We start from the raw sequence: 22,152 nt of genomic DNA, 5'->3' as shown, positions 1-22,152 counted from the left end.
TGCAAGCAAACTCCTTTGTGCGGGGAGCATCTGGCTGGAACAAGTCTGTGCATTGCCAGTCAAACTAAGCCCTTAATTAGTGGCCCTAGGTGTTATCAAAATGAAACAGTTGGATTGTGGTGTGTTAAAAAATTAACTGGCTGGAACATGCAGCTAAAGAAGACTGAGCACTTTAAAGGTGGCAATTTAATTCCAACTTGCTGTTGACACAAACAATTTTGGAGGTGATACAACTGATGTTCTAATCCACAAAAGTTGTTAAATTACTTATGTACTTGGCATATTCACTTTGGTCTTGAGCAGAGATAATACAGACATGTTTGTTGCTTCCTTAATGTTGATCAATGATACAAAGTCAAACGTGAGTGTTCTGGTGACAGAGACCTGCATTTCTCTTCTACATAACTTTAGCCTTATACTTGCTTAAAGGGAATTGTGTGCTAGGTGCTAACAAAGCCACTGTGTCAGTTCTCCTGTAGTCAGTGTCCCTGTAGTAGCTTGTTACTCTGTGGAGCTGGGAGCATTATTTTTTTCCTCCTTAGGCTAAAAAAAAAGAGTGAAATAGCATTATTGTTGATGCACAGTGGGTATGCTTTTAAAGATCTGCATAAGTGCTCAGGCTTACTATAAATGAGACAGACTGATTTTTGCCTTCCTTTGGACCTGTTGTTGTCGTGTGTCACAGGTCTTCAGCTTGGCACAGGGAAAATCTAGCTTTGTCTGCTGTGCTGTATGCAGGTTTTCTCTGTGGGTTTTTCAGCAGATGCCACCAAACAGGTTCATTCCTCTAGAGCTGGAGGACTCTGTTTTACATTGAAACTTTGCTTTTCTTCTTGTTATGCCAGCTGGCTGCATTAGATGCTTCTGGTTTGTTTAATTGCAGGAAAGACACGAATGCATGAATCCTTTAAGTGTGTAAGTACAATTTTGACTTTTGGAGTACCTATGAATATGCCTGAAGTTAGGCTTGTGATAATTTGGACTGAAAATATGTGTGTTTAGTGGGTTAGAAAGGCTGTGATAGATACTTAGCTATGGCAAAGAGTAGAATAGGCAATCCTAGCCACTTTAAGCCTTAGGTTTTTGAGACTTCTGCCTGAGGCATTGTAAAATAATAGGTTTGCAATTTTTTCTACTTGGCATTGAAGATCTGAATCTTTAAGGGTTGTCATCTTTTCTGTGCAGGCATTCAGCACTGATAATCTCCTGTAATGACTTAATTCCAAAGAGTGATACTTCAGACAAATTGCAGATACTGCATATACAGCATGATGGGGCATTCATTGACACTGAGGTAGTTTGTTGAGATACTCTCTCAGCTGGTCTTTATGACTGATAGGAAACTGTGGATGTAAAAAAAAAAGTCTCCACCTCCCAAAGGCACAAAGAAATCTCATTACTTTTCCTTGTATTTCCCAGTTCTTGTTTTTTATTTGATTGGAAAACTAAATTCTGAAAAGTCAGTGCTATGTATTTAGCTTGGGGACTTCAGTGAAAATGAATTATTTTTCTTTGCTGGATAGTGCAGTTCTTAATTTCCTGCTGTCATGCATTGTCCTACAAGTTCCAAATTTGTTGCACTTTTTGGGATGCTAAATGTCTTCTTGAGCACAAAAAGAGCTCATATTTGAGGGGAAAATAAAAAGCAAAACCAGATTGTTATTTATTTTAATTATGCGCTTTCACAAAAAAATGGGTTCAACATTTTTTTTTAATAGTAAAAAGCAAGGTTTGCATCTGCTTAGGAGAGTTCTGTGGAGTGGTGGGTGGGCAGGGTACCACTCTGCTGTAATGTGTCAGCCTGGCCAGCTTCCCTGGCTGTTCCTGGAGCATGCCTGGGGTCACAGCAGTGTTGTTGGGATTCCTCAGAATGAGAACCAAGGGCTGTATTCCCTTTTCAGTGGGAAATAACACTCCCACACACATTGTAGGCAGCGCCAACCCCTCCCACCCCCGTGCCTTTATCTGTAGCCCCTGTTCTCCTGTTGAGTGGGATTCAGGTTGCCGGGTGATCCGGCTCTTCCTAGCAACCAGCATCCCAGGTATGTGTGTGCTGGGCTGTGTTCTGCCCTGGGATGTGGCCTGTTTGTCCCCTGCCACCGGTGACCAGCAGCCAGCCAGCTGAGCTGCTTGTGAGCAGGCACCAGCGCCACCCACAAGTACTCAGCAGGAACACCCAGGAGGATTTAGAGAAAAGCCAATTAGTTGTGACCTTTATCTGCACTGAAAGCACTCCCTGTGCAGCGAACTCTGCTGTGACCCAGGCCTGAAAGGCAATGTAAAGGACATCTGGCCCAGTGTGACCTGTGCAGAGCTGTCTCCATGCCCGGGCTGTGGGGATGCAGCAAGCAGGTGAAGCACAGCTCAAATAAGGTTTCTTCTGGATCAGCATGGTCACTCCTTGGGGATGGACAGCTCAGGGTTGTCTCTAGGTGTTTCTTCTCTCTCTTGCTATGTTCTTGCTTTTTGTGCCCATTATAACCTCCTCTCTGCCATGGGCTGGTCTGTTTGGACACAGACCTGGCATCCACATGTACCTCAGTCTATGTCATGCTGAATTCGTGTAGGACAGGCATTTTTAGGCTGGGGCATCTCAGGAGCGGGCTGAGGCAGAGGGAGCAGATCTTGCATGATGAGTAGTTGGGTTGTTTTTTGGTTTTGTTGGGGTTTTTTTGTGTTTGTTTTTGTTGTTGTGTTAATCTCCTTTGTAATCGCTGCAGCACACCAAGTGCTCAGCCAGGTGAACTTTTGCTGTTGTCCTGTGGAGCAGCTCTAGCAGAATTGCAAAGCCACAACAGAGTATCCTTGTGAAGAACTCACATGATTAGTTCTCTGGACCATCCTTGGCTTCATGGAGGGTGAAATACTGTGGATGCTTATGGAAACTTCCTGTTGGATTTGTATCTAAGAAGATATTTTGTTTGGTAGATTTGCACCGACGCTGCCACATGGCTGCATGTGCAGTAATCCAAATCCTGGTTCTTTCTAGTTATTCTGTGATAGCACAGCAGAGTGTCGTCTAAGGGTGGCAAGGGCTAAAAGCCCAAAGAAGTTTCTCTGAGTGCTTTACAAAGCAGCTGGTGTGGAACAGCCCCTTCTTTCTTTGTTTTCAGCCCTCTTCTCCAGGCAGCTCATCCAGGCTCAGCCTGTTGCAGAGAGCTCCAGCTTGCCAAGGCCTGAGCTGTGGTGCTGGGAGCAGATGGACGTCTGTGCTGCACTGCCACACACCCTTTGGATGAGTGCTGTGAGTGAGGAGATGCCGTGGAACCCGGGGAGGTGTCCCTAAGGCATGGCAGGCTGTGGGTTGCCTTCTTCAAACAGCATGACTGGGTTGGTTGGTCCTTGTGCCCAGCAAACACACCTGAGAAAAGGCCTCTGCAGCTTTGCCTGGATTCACCTCCCCATCCTAGCTCCAGAATCAGGCCATATGAGAAGAACTATGAGTTCAGGGCTTGAAACACTTTCTGAGGAGGTAAAGGAACCCAATGCTTGAGTTTAGATCTCCAGAGGAGGCTTTTATTAGCCATGTCTCCCATTTCATAAATAGGTTCACCTGACGTTTGTTGCCTGACTTCAAGGTAGATGGTCCTCATCTCCCATCCTTTCATAAATCTAAATTTAGATGCCTGGTATTTGTGAGGTCCAAAATATCTCAATATTCATAAATATCTGCGATGAGAGTAGGTGGGCCTTGGTTTCTGATATATCTAGGGACCAAACTATTGCCTGATAGCTGATTGATTGATTTGTCTGGGCTACAAATGTGGTTTTGAGCTAGGATTTCAAGGAGATCCCACAATTTGAGTTGCTGATAGCATAAAGATCCTATCCCTTCACACCTATTTTTTCAGCAATCTGTCTCAACTTACTCCTTCCTAACGGGGTCACATTGTTTCCATGATGCATGCTGGTTTTTATTTAACTGATGTCCTTACTTCTTGGCATAACACAATCTGCCAAGCTCTATATGGACATAAGATGAGAATAAAATTTCCTTTGGTTGAATGGGGAATTTCCCATCTTAAGGAAAGGTGCCAGACAGGCAGCTAAGTTCTCCAGTTTGCTGAGAGTGTGTCTGGATGTAAGCTGGAAAAATATAAAATAATCCTTCCATATCCTGTCACCCAGTTATTACACACAAAGCCAAGTGGTTATTCCAGACAGTTGTCTGCAGCCAGACTATTCTTGTGTGTGTGTTTTTTTTTTTTTTAATATATATTTTTTTTAGTCCTATGAGTTGATTATTCCAAGGGAATAAAGATCTGTGGCCAAAGGCTAATTAAGAGAAAAGAACAGAGGTATTTGGTGTGAAGCATATAAACCAAAATAATTTAGAGGCTTGAAAAATCAGCAGCTTCAATGTATAGATTTTTTTGTTTTCAGAGAACCCTTTTTGTTCTGGCTTGGATGGAGCCAATCACTTTTGGGAAACCCCTCAATGGTATTTTGTAGAGGGCTGCAGTGCAATGCAGCTTTTCCCATCTTGCCCCTGAACTGATACGAGGGGATACTAATTTAGTATTTGGTGCTTGGATACTGTCTCAGTGGCTCTCTGTGGTGGGGTGAGTTGGACCTGGAAGAATGCTGGCACACTTTGCTCTGTGCATCCCCCTTATGTTGTGACATTACAAATATTTGCATGGTGCTCTGTGTCCTGCTTCCACAAATGGGATTTAAGAGCATCCATCCCATGTTAGAGCTACAGTTTCCCCCAGTAGCCTATCCTCCTGCATTTGTAACCCAGTAAGTTTCTGCTGCCTAAACCTGTTCATTTTACGCCACCAAATCTGTGTGGGTATTTAACATCCAGAACATCCTATGGCAAAGTATTTCACACCTTAACTACACACTGCCAAATGATCACCTGTTATTTGTTTAGGACCTACCTCATACTAATTTAGTTTTTTGCCTTCTGTGCCCTATATTGGAGAAGAGAGTGAATATTCAAGTTCTGTCTTGGTGAAATTCAAGTTCTGTCTTCTTTTCTAGGTCATCCCTCCATGTGTGGGATGATCTGACAACCCATTTGTCAGATTTTCCCAACTAGGAACCATTTGGAATCACAAAATATTTACCAGGAAAGGATCTGCTGCAGTGAGAGACATTGCAAGCTACGACATGTTCCTAACTCTTACTTTGAAGGTGCCTGACCAGATGGATCAAAGACCTGGTCTGAAAGGATTAACCTACTGGTTTGCTCTCTGATAAAACACAAGATGTTTGGTGCAAATCCATAGAGATGAAACAGCTCTCATCTGCTTGCACTCAGCGGGGTTAATGTGAGATTTTGAGGGGAGGAGAAGCCTGAAATGTCTCGTGTACTCCAAATGTATTTTCCAGCCTGACTGTAAGGCATTGTTCCTTGTGTTTGCAAATGTGGTTAATGCAGCTCTTTATGGCTGAGCAGAGGTGAGTGTCGAGTGAGGTCTCCCAACACAAGCAGCTTCTCCTCAGCTAAGGAAATATCCCAGGGCAAAGGCAGTTGCCCTCTTCGCCTTTTGAGTAGGGAATGGAAAAGCTGTTCCCAGATGTGTTGTTTATGCCAGCTGCTGTCAGCCGTACTTCCCTGGTTGAGGGGACTCTTGGAATGCTGAGGAACTCTGCAAACTGCCTGAGAAGCTGGCCTGTGCAAAGAAACCTTTTCCCATCACACAAATAGTAACTGAGCTAGGCTGCTGGGGTGGGGTGTATTTAAATCCCCTTGGCCAAGGCAGGAATGGCTGGCACTGGTGTGAGCAGCCAGCTCCCATCCTCCCTCCCCGAGTAAATGCATTTACTCAGATAAGATCAGCTATTAGAGGTGCCTCTCCAGTTCTAGGTGTCCATTGTACTGTCTTCCTCTTATGTCTGAGAGGGTTTTAAGCCTCTGATAAATAGTGTTCCTTTTAATCTGGCTATTTGGAGCTGAGGTTTAGCAGCAAATGGGCTGTAAATTACAGGCGGAGCTAAGTCACTGTGTTTTAGTGCAGCGTGGATGAGACCCCGTAAAGAAGGTCTTTAATCCTTCGGGGTCCTTTTTGTCTTCCTGGATTGCTGTGCTTTGTGGTGCCCACACTGTGAATAACGCTGCTCCTGCCGGCTGTGAGCCTGGCTATTGCCAGGGCTCCGAGCTGAGAGCTCCCAGGGGAGCTGACCTCCTTTGCAAAGGGATCTTTCCCTTCTCATCCGAGCTGTGTTGTCTCCTTTCATAGGATGAGGAAGCTAACAGGTGAATGCCAGCCTCACGAGAATCCTTGAAATTTGTATAGGAATTAGCCATAGCTCTCCTTATTGCAGCAGCAAAGCAATGAGTGGAGTGACGGAGCTGTTGAGAAACTCACAGTGTGGTTCTGTCACATGCAGGTGACAGCCACCTGAGGCTGGGCTGGGTATCCCTATGGAGCAGAAGCTGGGTGTGGAAGGAGTGTAGGACATTGGTGGGACACTTACTGGGAAGTGGCACACCTGTGGAATTGGAGGAGTGTAGGGTTTCTGTCACTTGTAGTAAGAGCTATAAATCTTAACTGCCCCCTTCAGTTTACAACCTAAGGATAGTTTGAGTATTTTGTAAAAGGTCTTGCTACCAAAATAGTGATACATATCACAGCGGGGAGCTGCACCATTCCCCTGGCTCCCATGCTGCAGAAGTGGTTTTGCTTTGGAACACATCGGTCTGGGAAGTCAGGAAGGAAATCGAAGGATTAAAGACTCTATTTCTGTGGTAACACCTTTATTACCAGACCCCATCCACCTGCTAAGTGAGGACTATAGTGACTTTGTTTTATCTGTATTTTCAACAAGTGAATTTTATAACATTGAAACCATGGCTTCAAACATGACTGCAGCTATGTTTAATCAGAGAGATTCTTGTTCTCATAGTGGCTTTGAGGATACATAAACTTAATGGAGTTCTCTCAGATTTTGAGTATTTTGTGTGGTAAGGAACAGAGTCTGGATTTTTTTTTTTTTTGCCTAGGGGGCCTTTTAAAGGCTATTTTTTTAACTGATAGCATTCCTTTTGTGTCTTTTGCTGGCACAGAAGTGTTATGCCTGATAGGAGGAGTGCATGCCTCTATAAGGATGCCTATACCATTGGTAGAACTGAGTCTGTTCTAGTCTGTTTACTTATTTCTATTTTGGGTGGAATTTGAAAGCATGATCTTGGTTTTACTCTTGTAACAATATTTGCCCAGAGTTTCTGAGGACAGACCCAGGGTGACTCAGTTGTAGGAGTCTCAGCTGTAGGCATCAGCTGTGTTCACTTCCCTGGGACTGGGGAGCATGGGGTATCTAGTTTCTGGTGCCTGTGCACTCCAAGTCTTCAAGCACCATAGGCTCACTGGTGGTGTAAATATATTTTTGTGGATTATGGTGAAGCATCAGGGCTGGCTGGGTTTCTTGGGGTTTTTTGTTTGGTTGGTTTCTATTTTGTAAACCCTCTGTTGTTTTTATCTTTAGTCTCCCTCTGCAAAATCATCTCAGCTTAGCCCTTGGAAGTTCTTGAAAAAGAGGTTTGTACGCTCTGACTGCTGCAAAGAGAACTGATGTGGGGCAGATGAGAGAGTGCAGAGAGTCAGCTGTGTTGGCCTGAACCATGTTTTGACCAGTCAAAACAACAACCTTTTTCCAGGGCTGAAGCCAGCCCCACTGCACTTGTCAGCACTTGTCTGGTTTCCTCTGCTTGCAGATGAGGATCCCCAGCACTAGGGTAGTGTATCTCCACTTTATTTCTAGTCAGATTTGTCCACAGGTGCCAATTCTTTCCAGAAGCTGCAGACAGTATGGTCAGGACACACCTGTGTATTTGTGAAAGTGCAGGTGGATGAGGGAGAGGATTTGAAATGGTAAGAGAACCAAGCGTGTGCCTCCTCACTCCCATGCACCACTGATGTCCTCACTGTTCTCTGTAAGCCTTGTGCCTTCCTTTAAGATTTAGGTAACCCAATTTAAGCCCATGCTTCTGGAAATGCAGCTCAGTCATTGCTCCTCAGAACAGAAGCTTGGTTTTCATGTTCTTTGATTAATGGTTGCCATCACTTGCATCGTGAGTTGCCAGTGACCATGTTTGGCAGTTTATGAGAATGGTAAGCACTGAACAAGAATAATAACTGTACTGTTAAAGCATTGCAGATTTGGCTACCTGGAGTGACTCTCTGTTTCCCTCTCATCTGTGAAACCACTGACAATTAATACAGTCCGGGCCCATGCAGAAGCTGGCATCCTACAACAGGAATTTTGCTGTACTTGGCATAGGAAGGGCTTAGAAAACAAGGGCCTCAGGGAGTGCTGTGTCCCACTGGCCCATCCCAGCTTTCATTAACCCAACAGCTGCTCTGTCAAGCAGGATCACGTTCAAGGGTTATGAGCCCTGGGTTTGGCTGTAGCCATTTGCAAGGAAATGGTGAATAGAGTTTGAAGGCAGACTTACTGTGAAAATTAAAGAGGAGCATATTAACACGGAAAACATATTGTAGAAAAGCTTTTCCAAACCAGGACGGTTCTTGCTGGGAGTTTAGCTGTTGAAGGACCCCAGCTGTAAAACCCAGATATAGCCTGGACAGTCACATCTCACCTGTGGATGTTTGGAGATTGAACTGAACTTGGCAACTTTTCTTGAGGAGAGAGACAGCCTGTTGTACTAGCATAAATTCTCCCTGATATTCACTGAATATCTCTCAAAATTAAAGGAGACCTTGGGAAAGGAGTTGCATGTTAGTTTGAAGGTCTGTTTGACTCATTCCTTCCTTCTTCCTAATGTTCCATGGCTCAAAACTGCATTTCAGTGTCTCATCTACCTTGTTTTCCAACTCTCTCTAATTCAGAGTTTCTTGTATTTGGCAGGATGGCACCTCCGTCATTCAAGATCAGGCAGTGTCCCGTGGCAACTGTACCAGTTGTTGACCTGGAAAAATAACACTAGGGAAATTTAGCAAAATGTTTTTACTAAAGCCAAGCAGTGGAAATGAAGAAGAGCCAGCAGCAGGGCCCTGTGCTGTAGGTTGCCCATGTCTGTAGCAGCTGCTCTGTAGGCAGTGTGGCAGGGGGGAGGTGAGTGAGTACTGGTTTCATTTCTCCTGTCTGAAGTATGAAGAAATGGAAAACAGTTCCCCATCACAGAGATACCAGTAGTCATTACTGAGCTCATCCACTGCTTTCTGGTTTTGTGACAGGAACTGGGGTGTAAGACCAACTTAGCAGAGTCTCTTTCCAGGGCTCTTGGAAGGGACTTCACTTAGTTGCAGAGATTCCCTGGGTTGGTTGGCCTGAAGTGAGCAAGCCTGGGTCACAAACAGCCTTGGATGTACAGCACAGGCAGTATTGGCCTCTGCCAGGGAAACCACCTCCCTGGAGGTAAACTCCCTCCTTCCCTCCTTCCCTTGCTCCCAGAGGGAGATTGGGAATGATGCCCTCCAGCCTGTGTGCATTCTTCATTCAAGCTGGGAACAAGGGGTTGCCTGTGGTCAGTTGTATCTTTGTATTATCTCTTCCTCACGAACATACCTATGCTGAACCAAACCATGCTGTTGGTGTTTTAGGTTTTTAGGACAATGCAGCCTTTAAGTGGAGCCTGGTGGGGGAGTTTGTGTCTGCCTTAAAAGTGAGATTTCTTATCCTTTCTAAGCTCACAGATGATTCTTAATGTCATTGCTTTTGATTGTATGATAGCACGATAATTTCTCTTCTGGAAGCTAAACCAAGAAGAACTCCACTTTAACATAATGAGACTTTTTTATGATGTATTTCAGAGCTTTAGACTTTGAGGGTGATGTGACCCTTTAGGACCTGGGCAATTTCAGCTGCAGTTTGTTACTCAGTTGGCAAGTAGCAGTGTGATCAGAAAGACATTTTTTCTGTTTCTAGTTTTTTTTTCTTGTATCTCCTAGTTTGTCTTTCATGTTAAAACTCCCTCAAAAGTGTAAGCTTTACTCTTAAGTTTTCCTTAAATACCATCTGGTTATTTTACACCAACTATATTTGGAGAGATGGATGAGAAATGAAATGCATGGGGAAGTTAGTTTGTTTCTGTCTGGCACAGAAGGAGTCCTCATCCTGACCAAGGGCAAGGCAGGTGCCAGAGCTGAAGATCCCAGGTGTAACACTGGGTGATCCTCATCAACAGGAGGCTGCTTTCTGATGCATTTACTGGAGAAATACTGAAGGGTGGATGGCCACCTGTCCTTTGGTTTTTGGCTTCTTTTGTGACATAGCTTGTAAACATTCACACATCTATGTGAATTGAAGATTTTTTTTTTTTTTTCTATTCTTTTCAGTTTTGCGTGTTAAGGCAGAAAGTGTGTTTGGCATAGTCCTAACATTTTTTCTAGTTGTTCCAGCTTGGGCAAGAGCTTGGACTGCTGTGATGCCAAGAGGTGTCTTTCAGGGTAAGCAGTTCTGTATTTGATGTACTTGAATGAAGCCATGATCTGGTGGCAATTTTGACATGAAGTTTTCAAATTTTCTGCTACAGCAGTACCACAGTTCTGAATTTCTGAGGAAAATGAGGCTGTACTGCCTTGGACAAAAGTAAATCTGTGGTTAATATATGGGAAGCTGGAGGCCTGAACACAGCACTGCTGTGTTTGGTGAAATGTTTTTGAGTGTTTAGGAGAGGGTACTGTTAAAGCCTGGGAAGAGTCAAGGGAGAGAATATTTATCTCCAACTAGACAGAACAGATAGAACATTAGTTTTTGATTCCATCGATCTTTAGTTTTTAGAAAGTCTTTTATCCAGACTGACAGATAATCCATTTTTTGATCTTCCATTAATCTTTGCCTGTGTGAGGTATTGTGGCAAGGAGTTTCAGGTAAAAAGTTTTAACTCTTCAAGATTAATGGTTAGCCTACTATTAATGATGGTTTTCTGTTGGGGGCCATGAAAGCTAGAGTCTCTTGTTTGAAAGATTTTTCTTTCAGGTGCTCTGAAGGAAGTCTCTAGCAAAGTGTTTAAGGCAGTTCACAAGGGAATTGGTGTTTGGTTGCCTGAGGGACTGGGGAGAGCCCAGTAGAGAAGAGTTACCCATATGAGGCTAAGGGCAGGCAATATTTCACTTGCACAGGGAAGAGTGAATATTTTGGAAGCCTATGACTGATAGACACAAAGACCTTCAAATGTCAGTCATTGACTCAAATCCACCTCCTATCTTGAGCATCTCAAGCCAGTGACATTGTGCAGTAGCTGTTTCACCTCCATGTGCTAGATGTCATTGGCTTTTTTTTTGGAAGCAGTGCCATGCCATGTATTGACATTCACATTGCACAGAAACTGAAGCTGCTGGGTTTCCCACGCAGAGCTGCTGAACCTCACTGAAAACCCTGCCGTGTCCAAATGAAAGGTTTTTATGTGGGAATGAGCTACAGACTAAGGTCAGTACCTCTCGAGTTAGAATGGGAGCCTTGGCTTTTATAATGGAGACAGGACCTCTGTCTGTCTGTACAGCAGCTACACAATGGCACCTCAGTGTCAGCTGTCCCCTCTGTGAACTACCATGGTACAAACAAGGTATTATACCTGCTCTGGGGACAACTAGAAGTCTGTGTTTGGCAGTGTTCCTCAGTGCCAGCTGCCTTTATTAAATGATGCATGTGTGTGAACAAATACAAGAAAATTGTAGTTGTAGAAGGAAGAACAACGTCCTGCGTTTACTTCAGGAATATCTGCAGCAGGGATTAATCTGAAATCTGACTTGCCTGATTAATCTTTTGAGAGTTGAGAACGTAGTTTAAGGACTGGAAGGAAAATATATTTTGATTTCTCAAAGGGCAGTGTAAATACAGAAGGGCAAAAGGTTACTTTAAAGAAAGAGGGGAGAAAAAAGGTGTCAGCATTCTTTTGGGGGGCACAAAATGCCCCAAACACAGTCCTGGAAGATTGTCACAAAATAGGTGTGTTGATTTAATAGCTGTGAAATTCAGTATCAGTCAGAATCTCTCAACTGTTATATTTCTCTGCATCAGTAGTGTGTCTTTCATAGATACCTAGGTAAATGCAGCTCCTCTTTTATGTTTCTGGGTGGCTGAAACACTGCAAAGACATCTCCCCAGGGTGATGGAGGTAAAATGGTCCAAATCAGTGTAATGGCTGCATGCTTGCCTCTTTGTAAAAGTAGAGTACAGCACATCAAACGTGTAAAATAGAAACATGTTATGCAACCTTTTGAAACATATTGCTGCTGGATTCTGTTGTGAGCAAGTATTTTGAGGCAGCTAAGAATGATGGCCATGTTTGTTATACTGAATAAAAAGGTGTAAAGAATAATGAAGTTCATCTTGCTATGATCATGTTATTCCAGAACTGTTTCTTATAAAGGTTTCTTTTAAGTATTGCATTTTCCTTTGACTCATTTGGATTTGGCTGCTGCCAGAGACACATACTAAGCTGTGTAGCTCAGTGGTTTGATCTAATAACTTCCAGGTAGGCTCTATGCAGCTGAACAAAAGTCACTTTAGGAACAAGGCAAGTAGGATTTCCTCTGTGTAGGAAACTCAGAAGCAGTGTGATCTATCTGACCTACAAAAGCTTGGTTTCAGATCTCTGAATCCTCTCAAGAGGCAGCTTCCAGGTTTGTTCAGTGTTAGACATGTTTTGAGTGAGTATTAAGTGCCTTGAAGTCCATTGGCTGACACAGAGCAAATGTTCCTGAAAAGTCTTGATATTGGCAAAATACATGAATCGTTGTTTTTGTCTTGATATTGACAAAATACATGAATTGTTATTTTTGTCTTGATATTGATGAAATACATGAATTGTTGTTAATCTTGGAGCATCAAAGGTGTTCAGTGGTACTGTAAGTTATCTCCTGGAGGGGACAGCGAAACAGTCTTGTCTATGTTTCTTTGAAATCATGTTTCTTTTATTTCTATTAAATATTTCAGGGTTGTCCTGTAGGAAAGCAAGGTGAGTTTGCTCTGTGGTGGATTGTGTGTGAACTTCAAGGGGGAAGTGTGGGCACATACACAGGATGGCTAAAGCTAACGTGCCACTTCCATTTGTGGGTGCCTTGCAAGTGCTGTTGACAGGATGTGTCTTTATCTCGGCAGTGGAGATTTTGGAGATTCAGTTATCCACGTGATGTGGATGTGGTAGGCCATGATGGTTGTCAGCTACATGCCTGGAAAGTGCAAGGCAGGATATGTTCATTGTACTTGGGAAAGAGCTGGCAGTGCAGCGTGGTGGAAACAGCAGAAATCTGTGTTTTCTGTGTTGCTGAATTGAAGAGGATATGATGGGAGATTGGGGCTGGAGATGAGGATGTGTATACAGGAAGGTGCTGTGGCCGGGTGTATGTGGTTAGGTGGGGTGGATGCCTCCAGGATATGAGAGGGGGAGGGTGGGGGAAGTGGCTTGGGCAGCAGCAGGGCAATATTCAGTGTTCATGATGAAGGCTTTTCTTTCTCCTTGTCCCCTAGATCTCCTATCCCCCAAGTGATGAGGACAGCGATGACTCTGAGGGAGAGAACCAGGAACTTGCTCAGATCGACAGAGGTAAAGGGATGAAGATAGAAGGATCCCGGGATACTACGGCTGAAGTCAGTTTTTTCTTTTCACTTGTGCTCTTGCAAGTGCCTCCCTCACAGTCCCCAATGCACCACAGTCAGATGCCTTTTGAAGCATTTGGCACCTCACAGGGAGAAGCTGGTGTTATCAGATGCTGCAGTTGCATTTTTATCACCAGAAATAGACATTGTTAACCATGTGTTAAAGTCCCAGTGCTGCAGATATGGTCCACAATTGTGCCAGCAGCAGAGCTGGGACTAAAATTTATCTTCTGTTCCATGCTTTTGCACTTGTGTCATCTTTGTTCTGGGTTTCCTCATACTTGCTATTTTGAGTTTTAACCTTCAGTTTATTCATTCCCCTGGACTTGTTATTTGATTATGTCTCTCCCTTCCTCCTAGACTGTTGGTATTGTGCAGCCCTATTCTTACATCTAGTGAGAGTCTTTGGTAGAGAAGATACAGGTGCTTTGCTGTTGTTTTTGGACTTGATATGAAGTAGCTTAGAGCTGCAGGTGAAATCTGTAGCAAATGCATCTCTTAAATTATGCTTAGTTTGCTGTTAGTGCATGCCTTGTGCAAGCAGATTCTTATGCAGAGGTAGCAGAAGTTCAATTCCTGACCCACAGGACATGCCCTGTTAGAATCCAAATCTCTGCTCCATATGCTTAGCATAAAAAGAGCTCAACAGAAGAAATAAAGCATGCCTAGATTGTGCTGAAGACAAGCTCTCTTGTGTGACAAGTCTTGTAATAGAGAACTTTTCTTTCCAGAAACCAGATCTGATTTGTTTGAGCCATAAAGGTGATGCTCAGAACAGTGTAACTTGGCTCTTCTGCCCTAAGAACTGGTCACTAGAAGTTACTATTAGTTTTTGGCTAGAGGCAAGTGCCTAGCAACACATTTGTAAGCTCATGTCTTCACCTTGAGGAGGTGAGGTGGGTGACAGATCGATGTTATTTTTCTGGAACTAGACTTCCAGGTGATAGTTTGAAAGGGGGTGACATTTAGCAATCTGGTCTGAAAAAAGGTCTGGAAACTTCCAAAGGGAAGCAGGAAACTTCCAAAGGGAAGCATTCAGCTGGGGGGTATTTCATCTGGGGAAGAGAAGATGGGAGGAGATGAAAACAGCAGGTCAGGAGAAAACAGGCCCATTTTCTTAGGCTGTGGGACACAGATCTGCTCTGCCACTTCTCAATCTCCTCCTCCCACTAGAGAGAAGACGGAATTGTACCCTGACTCCCCTGGCCACCAACCAGCTCCAGAACCAGGAAAACCAATGCTGCAAGGTTCGCGCCCTCATCCACGCCGGCCTTGACCGCCACAGCTCGGAAGAGGAGCTGGAGCGCATCAGCCGAGAGTTTGCGGCGGAGAAGCGCAAGTGGTCCCAGGTCAGCCGGCTCGCCTGCTGCGGCGACGGCAACAACGCCTCCTCCAGCGACGAAGAGGTGAAGAACTTGTGCGCCATGTCCTGCCGGCCCGCGGCAGAGCGGGGCGATGGCCTCCACGCCAGCCCGAGCCCCGTGCTGTTCAGTGCCTCCCCTCCCAAGAGACTCCAGCCCCTGGTGCGAAGCCCGGCGCCCGGATCTTTAATCCTCACCAGTGTTGGGGCAGGCCTCGAGCAGGTCATGCCTTGTAAGAGACATCGGCAAGGATATGGGGATAAGGTCAGCCGGCCCAGCCTTGACCTGGAAAAAATGCAGCAGGTAAGGCAGAACTTGACGTGAGGAAAGCAGCACTGCTCGAGAAAAAGGCCCGGTAAGCAAAGACAGAAAAAGGTTATTGAGGCAAGGATTGGTAAATTCATAGGGTTGCTTGTTGTGGTCATGTCTTCAGGGGCACACCTTCAGGGTGCTTCTGCTGTCTGGATAAATTGGGGTAAGTGTAGATGCCCCTCCTGAGAGGTAAAGGCACTGCCTCGTGTCTGGCTCCTGCTACACTTGGGCTGTTCTCTTTGCCTTGCACTTCAAAATTATGCTTTCCATATCAGGCACCTAGCCACACAAAATTTGGACTTGCTACCCCAGCAGGAAAGCAGCACTCATACTGTCCAGTTCATTGCACGGCAGAGGAGCAAAATCACTGGCGTTTGCTTTCATCAAGTTACCACTGCTTCCATGATCTGACCTATGTCACTTACTCCAAAATAAATTAATTGCTTAGCATGTACACAAAAGAGCCTTTGGTGAAAGTGGTTGTCGATTTGATGATGACAGGAATTTCCACACTCGTTGACCTCTTTGGGCCTAGATCTCTCTATGCCTCCTAGGAGTTCTACATTGATTAAAAGAGTGCTTTTTTACCTTCTTAACACTTTACAAACTGCGTGCAGTTTGCTCTAGATGCAGTTGCTCTTGATTTTCCAGGACTTTAGTTTGGCCTGGGACTGAAGTTTAGAAATGCTAGGAGTTTGCCTCATCTCTGCAGAGCCTGGGAAAAGGGGCAGGCTACCCAGTGCAGTTCCCATCTGGCGCCTCTCTTTCAAAAGGCCTTGCTGTAGAGTTAGTATTTTATGTCTCTTCATTATTTTTCTATTTGCAATGGTGTAGTGCCAGTTTAAAAGGATATCTGCAGACATCTGCTGGCCCTGGTACATTGCAGTAAGTTAAAAACAATTATTTTCAGTTCTGAATTTCCTCTCATTAGGAAAGAATTTCATTGCCTCCGGTTTGTTGGATGTACTAGTTTTAACCTTGCTTGCAACACTTCCTTTAAGCCTACAAGATGGACCCACTAAAAGAAAGGACTATGCATTTATTTTCTAAGATCCCTAAAAGTGAGATTTCTATTTCCCTATTACATTGTTGGTTTTTCTCAGTCCTGCTGGCAGCATACGTCCCATGAATACATAATGCAGAGACTTGTGTTTTCAGTACGGTTTTCCTCACCCCCTTTTCAGCCTTCTAGCCAAGTTTCTGCTCACAGAACATTCAAAAGGCCCAGTCTTGCATTTCACATTACCCAAATCTTCTACTGATACTGACAGACTTTAATTAGTCTCACATCCTTATGAGAGGAGAAGAAAGCTGCTAAGCCTGTGCCCAGGCTTCTCTTTTTTCAGAGTGCACATAAGTAAATGGGGAAATGTTTCTTTTGGCCCAGGTGATTTCTCTGATTTGGATGCCAGGCATAGCATCTGCTTGCTCTCCCTCAAGCATCTTTCAGCACTGGCTTTAGGAGTATACTGATAAAGGTTAGGGGCTAATTTAAACAAGCTTTCCAAACTGTTGGCTTTTTCTGGGGAAGCTTTGTAAGAATAATTGACTTCCTTGTCCATTTGCTCTCTACACTTCTGGATTAATTGTGGCAAAGATTTTTGCAGAAGAGGTTGAAATCTGGAGTGGAGGTGGCAGTGTGTTTTTAAATAACATTTTTACTGTGGATGTCATTAGCATTCCATGGTTGTGGAATCCATTTTATAAATAAAGGATAGTCAGCTGGTGGATTTAATTTGACAAGAAGTGTACTGAGGGCACAACATGACACACACATGCACAGTGAGATGCAGCCTGAATATCTTGTCATTTGTCTTGTTTTTGTAGTTTTAATTGGTTAACTTTCAGCCAGTAACATCTAGAAGCTTTATGATGAGTCTTTATTTGCTACCTGTACTTATTTCTCCTATGAAAATCATTCAGGACTCCCATTCCCCACTTATAAAATTGGACCGGGGTACTTGTATTTTGGTCTGTTTTTTTCCAACAAAAATGTCTCTTAACTACCTGGTTGGTGTGTGGCATCACGTGTTTCTTAGTCAGGTAAATGATGCATATGAGGAATGTTAATATTAAACAGGCTACTTGAAGGCTTCATCTGGGCTCTGAACATCAAGCCTTTCTTGCTTTGTGATTCTTATCCTTCCTATCATATGCTTGCCCATGAGAGCACAGCTGAAAAGTTTATCAGCTAAACGTTTTTTCCTTTGAGCAGCAGATGTGGCTTTCACTCTTATCCCTGAGCCTTACTTCCCATTTCTGCAGCTCTATCCAGCTGACAGATGACAAAGAGACTCAGGCAAGATGAATTTGTGCCTGAAGCAAATGTGCTGTGAGATAAGAAGACACTTTGGGGGTGTGATGTGGTATGGGTAACTCAGGGGTGGATGAAGAGGTGCCAAATGCTTTGCATCAAATTCTGTTTAGGTTGGATGGTGATGGAATATTGGTCCAGAGAGTTGAGTGTAGACTGGCTCTGTGTTGGGATGTTTAAGAAGGTTTTACTTCCTCCCATGGGTTGGTGCCAAGTGGTATCCAAATGTCTTCCTGTATTCCAGTGATTTGGTGCCTTTTGGTAAAAAAGAGGAGCAAATTTGGGAGACAAGTGGGTTGGGGGCAATCAGAGTGCTTTTAAGAAGTTAGGGAATTGTTGTCCTTTCTTAGCCTGTGAATAAATGGAAATCTCCATCATCCATGCCTTTCAGTTCAGCCTCCTGCAGCAGGGAAGGCTGTACCAGGAGCAGGTTTAAAAAGCCCTGTTTTGGTTAGATGCCAGCCTATGCCTTTCCAGCTTCACAGGCTACAGTAATTCAGCCCTTCTGTGTCCCAGACATGAATTTGGACTGTTGGCAGATGTATTTCCCACCCTGGCTGGTCAGCTGGCCCACCCAGTGTCTCCCTGTTGAGGCTGAGTGAGGATATTTCAATGCACGCTTTTCTTTGCTTCTTCAAAGGCCTAGAAAATTAGCTCAGAAGACTTCTATTCTTTCCCTTAATTGGGCAGAAATGCCCTGGCTTGTGCAGAAACTTGCTTTGCTGCAGTGAATGCCCTCTCCCAGCACCTTGATCATGGTCCCTGGACGGACACATCACTGCATGCAGGCCCTGCTGCCAACCTGTCAGAATCTGTGGTATTGATGATTCTGAAACTGTAGAAAGTCTCTGTCTCTCTGCCCCGTTGCCAAAGCAGAAGCCATAATTGGTCTGTGCTGGTTTCCAGGTTGTTTATTCTGTTTATCTCTAACATGTTCTGCTGCCCTGCCCAGCTCTGTCCTGCAGGGCAGCGTGTGGGGCTCTGCCCTCAGTGGGATGTGACAAACATTAAATACCAGAAACTCCCTGGGCTGCATTTACAATAACGTGCCAATATCTGTCACCTACGTTGGACAGTGTGTCCCCAGCCTGAACCAACAGAAAAATGCCAACACCACAGTGAAACATGGAGGGCATGGAGAAGGAGAAAAAGGACAAGACACACCCAATTTCCTCCATCTTGTCCCCTTTGAACCCCTAATCTAGAATCCTAAAATTTTACTTTTGCACCCGTGCCACACTTAATTATTACTTATACCAAACACTCAGAGCTTGTAATTCATGCTGTAAGATTGTAAACTCTTTTCCATGGACAGAGATCACAGACAGTGTCTCTGGGGGCTCTGTCCAGGGGGGTTCCTGACCCCTGCCAGGGTCCCAGACCTGCCAGGGCAGCCAGAGGGAAGTCCTGGATTCCCACACCAACCACTTGCTATTTAATGAAGCCTGCTGCCACTCTGCATGGCTGCTACCCCTTCAGCATATCTGGCTTTTTTGGCAATGCTGAGAGCATAAGGTCAAGGAGAGCAGGGACATCCTTGGGCTCAAGGTGAAGGCACCAGGTTCACCTGAGGCATAAGGAAGTCTAGGGTGTCACAAAGACTTCTTGGAGCTGCTGAGCTTGTTCCCAGGGGCCTAATTGGTCTTGGCATGTTGTGTAAACAGAGAGGAAGTAAAGGATCCTCCTGTGCTGAAATCTACTTAAAGAAGCTTGTGAAGTCAGAGTGTAGCATTTGCAGGGAGAGAGATCTCTTGGAGGGAGAGCAGCTTTGGGGTGGTACAACAAGCAGTCCAAATTCTTTGTGTGGCTAGGTGCCCGATATGGAAAGCATAATTTTGAAGTACAAGGCAAAGAGTATGGGTACATGGGTATATTTCCAGGTATGCTGCAAAGTGATTAGATTAGTTTCATGTCTTGCTCAGAGCTTTCTGCTGTGGTTTGCCTGCTTGTATGAATAGACAGAATCAGAAATTCATAGAATATTTTGAGTTAGAAATGGCCCATAAGTTCTAATCCTGGTCCTGCAAAGATAGCACCAAGAATCACATCATGTGCCTGAGTGTTATCCAAATACTTTTTGAACCTTGGCAGGGCTGATGCCATGGCCACTAACCTGGGGAGCCTCTTACAGTGCCCAGCTGCCCTCTGGGTGAAGAACCTTTTCTTATATCCACTGCAAACCTCCCCTGACACAGCTTCAGGCCATTTCCTTGGGTCCTGTCACTGGTCACCACAGAGAAGAGAGCAGTGCCTGCCCCTCTGCTTCCCCTCATAAGGAAGTTCTAGACTGCAGTGAGGTCCTTTCAGTCTCTTCTTCTTCAGGCTGAACAAGCCAAGTGATCTCAGCTGTTCTTTATTTGGCTTCCTCTACAGAGTGCCAGTGGCATTTTCTTTTGGAGGCTTAGTGCATTCTTTGAAATGCAATGAGATGCTAGGATGAAGAAGGCTATCAGAGAAGAGAAAAATTCATCCTAATACTTGGATTGCTCATTGCAGGCTCTGCACCCCCTTTGGTGGGTGACTAGTTTCAGTGCAAGATAAAGGAGTGGATCTTCATCTTGACACTGGAATGGCCTGGATAAAGTGCTTGATGAGAATCCTAATTTGGGCTTAGCTGTGTAATATCAAGACCATCTTCCTTCTTCTGTATGTTTAGTGCTGGCATTTTGGTTGGACTGAGCACTGGTGGGGTGATCAGCTCCAAAAATGTCCCTTGAGTCAATACTGGTTGCACAGAGGCTGCAGAACAGCCCTTGCCACACATGACCAAGGACCCAGTGTGTGACCCTGCTGCACTGGGGTCTGGGATTTGGGCTGCTAATGGCTCCAGGGTGAGATTTCCATATCCTTAGCACAGCTGGGTTTTGCCCTTGCCTGTCTCTCCAGGACTTGACAAATAGCTTCCAGATAGCTTCCACGTGTGAGCTCATGAGTCCTTTTCACCTCTTGGCCTCCCATTTGAATCCAGGCCTTTTCAGAATTGTTACCATCTGTTTGCCCATCTGAGCTTCTCTCTGTGGCGAGAGGGTGCCGGAAAATCTACTGCTGGTGCTGGTGGTAGTTTCATCCCAGTCTCTGCCCTGGGCCTCACTCTCCAGAGTGACTGAGTGGAGTTCAGGGGCCTGTGCTGAGCATAAATAGATTACACCAATTCTTAAGGGGCCCAGAACCAGAGCTTGTCTCTCAGGTGTGGGAAATTGGGCCATAGCAGTCCTTTGTGGGCTTGTTAAAGTGACAAAGTAAAGAAAGTGTTGCAGAAGCTGATTGCATCAGTAGAGAATGAGAAATTCTGCTTCTGGTAACTTCCTGCAATTTTGCTTTAATTTTTCACCCCCAGAAATATGCTGCAGCAGCTGTTCTTCCAGCACAGAAGTGCCTGTCTATCTCAGCCCTGACAGTGTTTGGCACTGAAGTGGCCAGCAAACAAATGCTGTGTGTTGCTGCTGCAAGGCAGTCCTAGCATGAGGGAATTTGGGGCTGAATGTGATAGATGACATTGTCTCGTCTGCTCACCTATAAGGATGTAGTTCCATGGTGGGTGGGAGGCTCAGGGACTCTAGATGTGTACCATATGAGTGGGAGATGGGGCATGGTACAGGTATCTTGTTCTTTGCATCTTTGGAGGAGCTGAGGAGATGTTCTCCTGTGGTTTGATCTCTGTTGTGAAGACTGGCTCTGTGCTGGCTAGCTGATGTCCAGTTAGCTGACATCAGACACTGATAGTCTGACAGTGGTGGGGAGAAAAACGTGCTGTCTGGGAGGTGGAGAGAGACTCAATAGCAGGGGAAATAATGAGTAGCAGGGGAAATCATGAGGAACTCCACCTAGCCTCAAGGAGGTGATTATGCTTTTGCCAGGCAGCAGATACCTCTGTCTCTGTGTCTCATAAGTGTTCCCTGGATGTTATCTAATTCATGCAAAAACATTAGGGAGTGCCTGTGTGTGCAGCTGCAGCTGGATGAATGGGAATGTAAGAGAGGGGTAACCCATGGACAACTTGGCCTAGCTGCTTCTTAAAAAGCATAATGATTTCCCCCTGAAAGAGGCAAGTAAGTTTACTATGTTGTCTTTTCACTGATGGTAAGGTTCATCTTGCTGCCAGTTTGTAAATGCCAAAGGCAAGGCAGGCAGGATAATCTAGTCCTATTCCTAAACTCTGCATCAACCAGTGTACCAGAGATTAGAGCATTCTCACAGAATGGTTGAGGTTGCAAAGGCCCTTTGGAAGTTCTGCAGCCTGTATGTCAACAGCTTCTCCATGAGGATGTGTGTTCTCTGTGCATTGTTGAAATACAGAATTGGTTTTAGTGCAAGTCCACTCCAGTTCTGCCTATGGCATCTATTGATACTGTGTTCACCTTTCAGGTGTGCTGCTAGCAGATTTTCATTCTAAGCACACACTTCTCTTTGCACCTCTTCCTCTGTTGTGTGAGCCCTGGCACAGAATGTCTAGTCCATTCCTAGAGCCAAATGCTTCTGTTCTTCTTCATGTCTTCCTTCCTTGTTTTGTCTCAGTGCATTTTTGTTCTGTTTTTGTAATATGTGCAAAAGGACAACATTCAAAAGGGAGATGGACAAATGAGCTGCTGTCTGGAAATACTTATTGGTCTCTTTTTTCCTGGGGTATGTGGCTGTTTAATTTTGCTGCCT

General features: G+C 44.7%; 1 protein-coding gene across 2 annotated transcripts in view; it reads left to right on the top strand.

Moving 5' to 3' along the window:
* Positions 1-22,152, top strand: part of LOC110482761 (uncharacterized) — a 59,660-nt gene that overhangs the window by 5,532 nt on the left and 31,976 nt on the right. For both annotated transcript variants that reach the window (XM_077781859.1, XM_021552235.2), the window contains exons 2-3: positions 13,387-13,462; positions 14,689-15,179. In XM_077781859.1, the coding sequence (XP_077637985.1) occupies positions 13,387-13,462; positions 14,689-15,179 (567 nt within the window). The remainder of the gene's footprint in view (positions 1-13,386; positions 13,463-14,688; positions 15,180-22,152) is intronic.

Source organism: Lonchura striata, chromosome 3, assembly GCF_046129695.1.
Source record: "Lonchura striata isolate bLonStr1 chromosome 3, bLonStr1.mat, whole genome shotgun sequence".
Lineage (NCBI taxonomy): Eukaryota > Metazoa > Chordata > Aves > Passeriformes > Estrildidae > Lonchura > Lonchura striata.
Note: the sequence above shows the minus strand (reverse complement) of the source record. Positions and strands in the feature narration are given on the sequence as shown.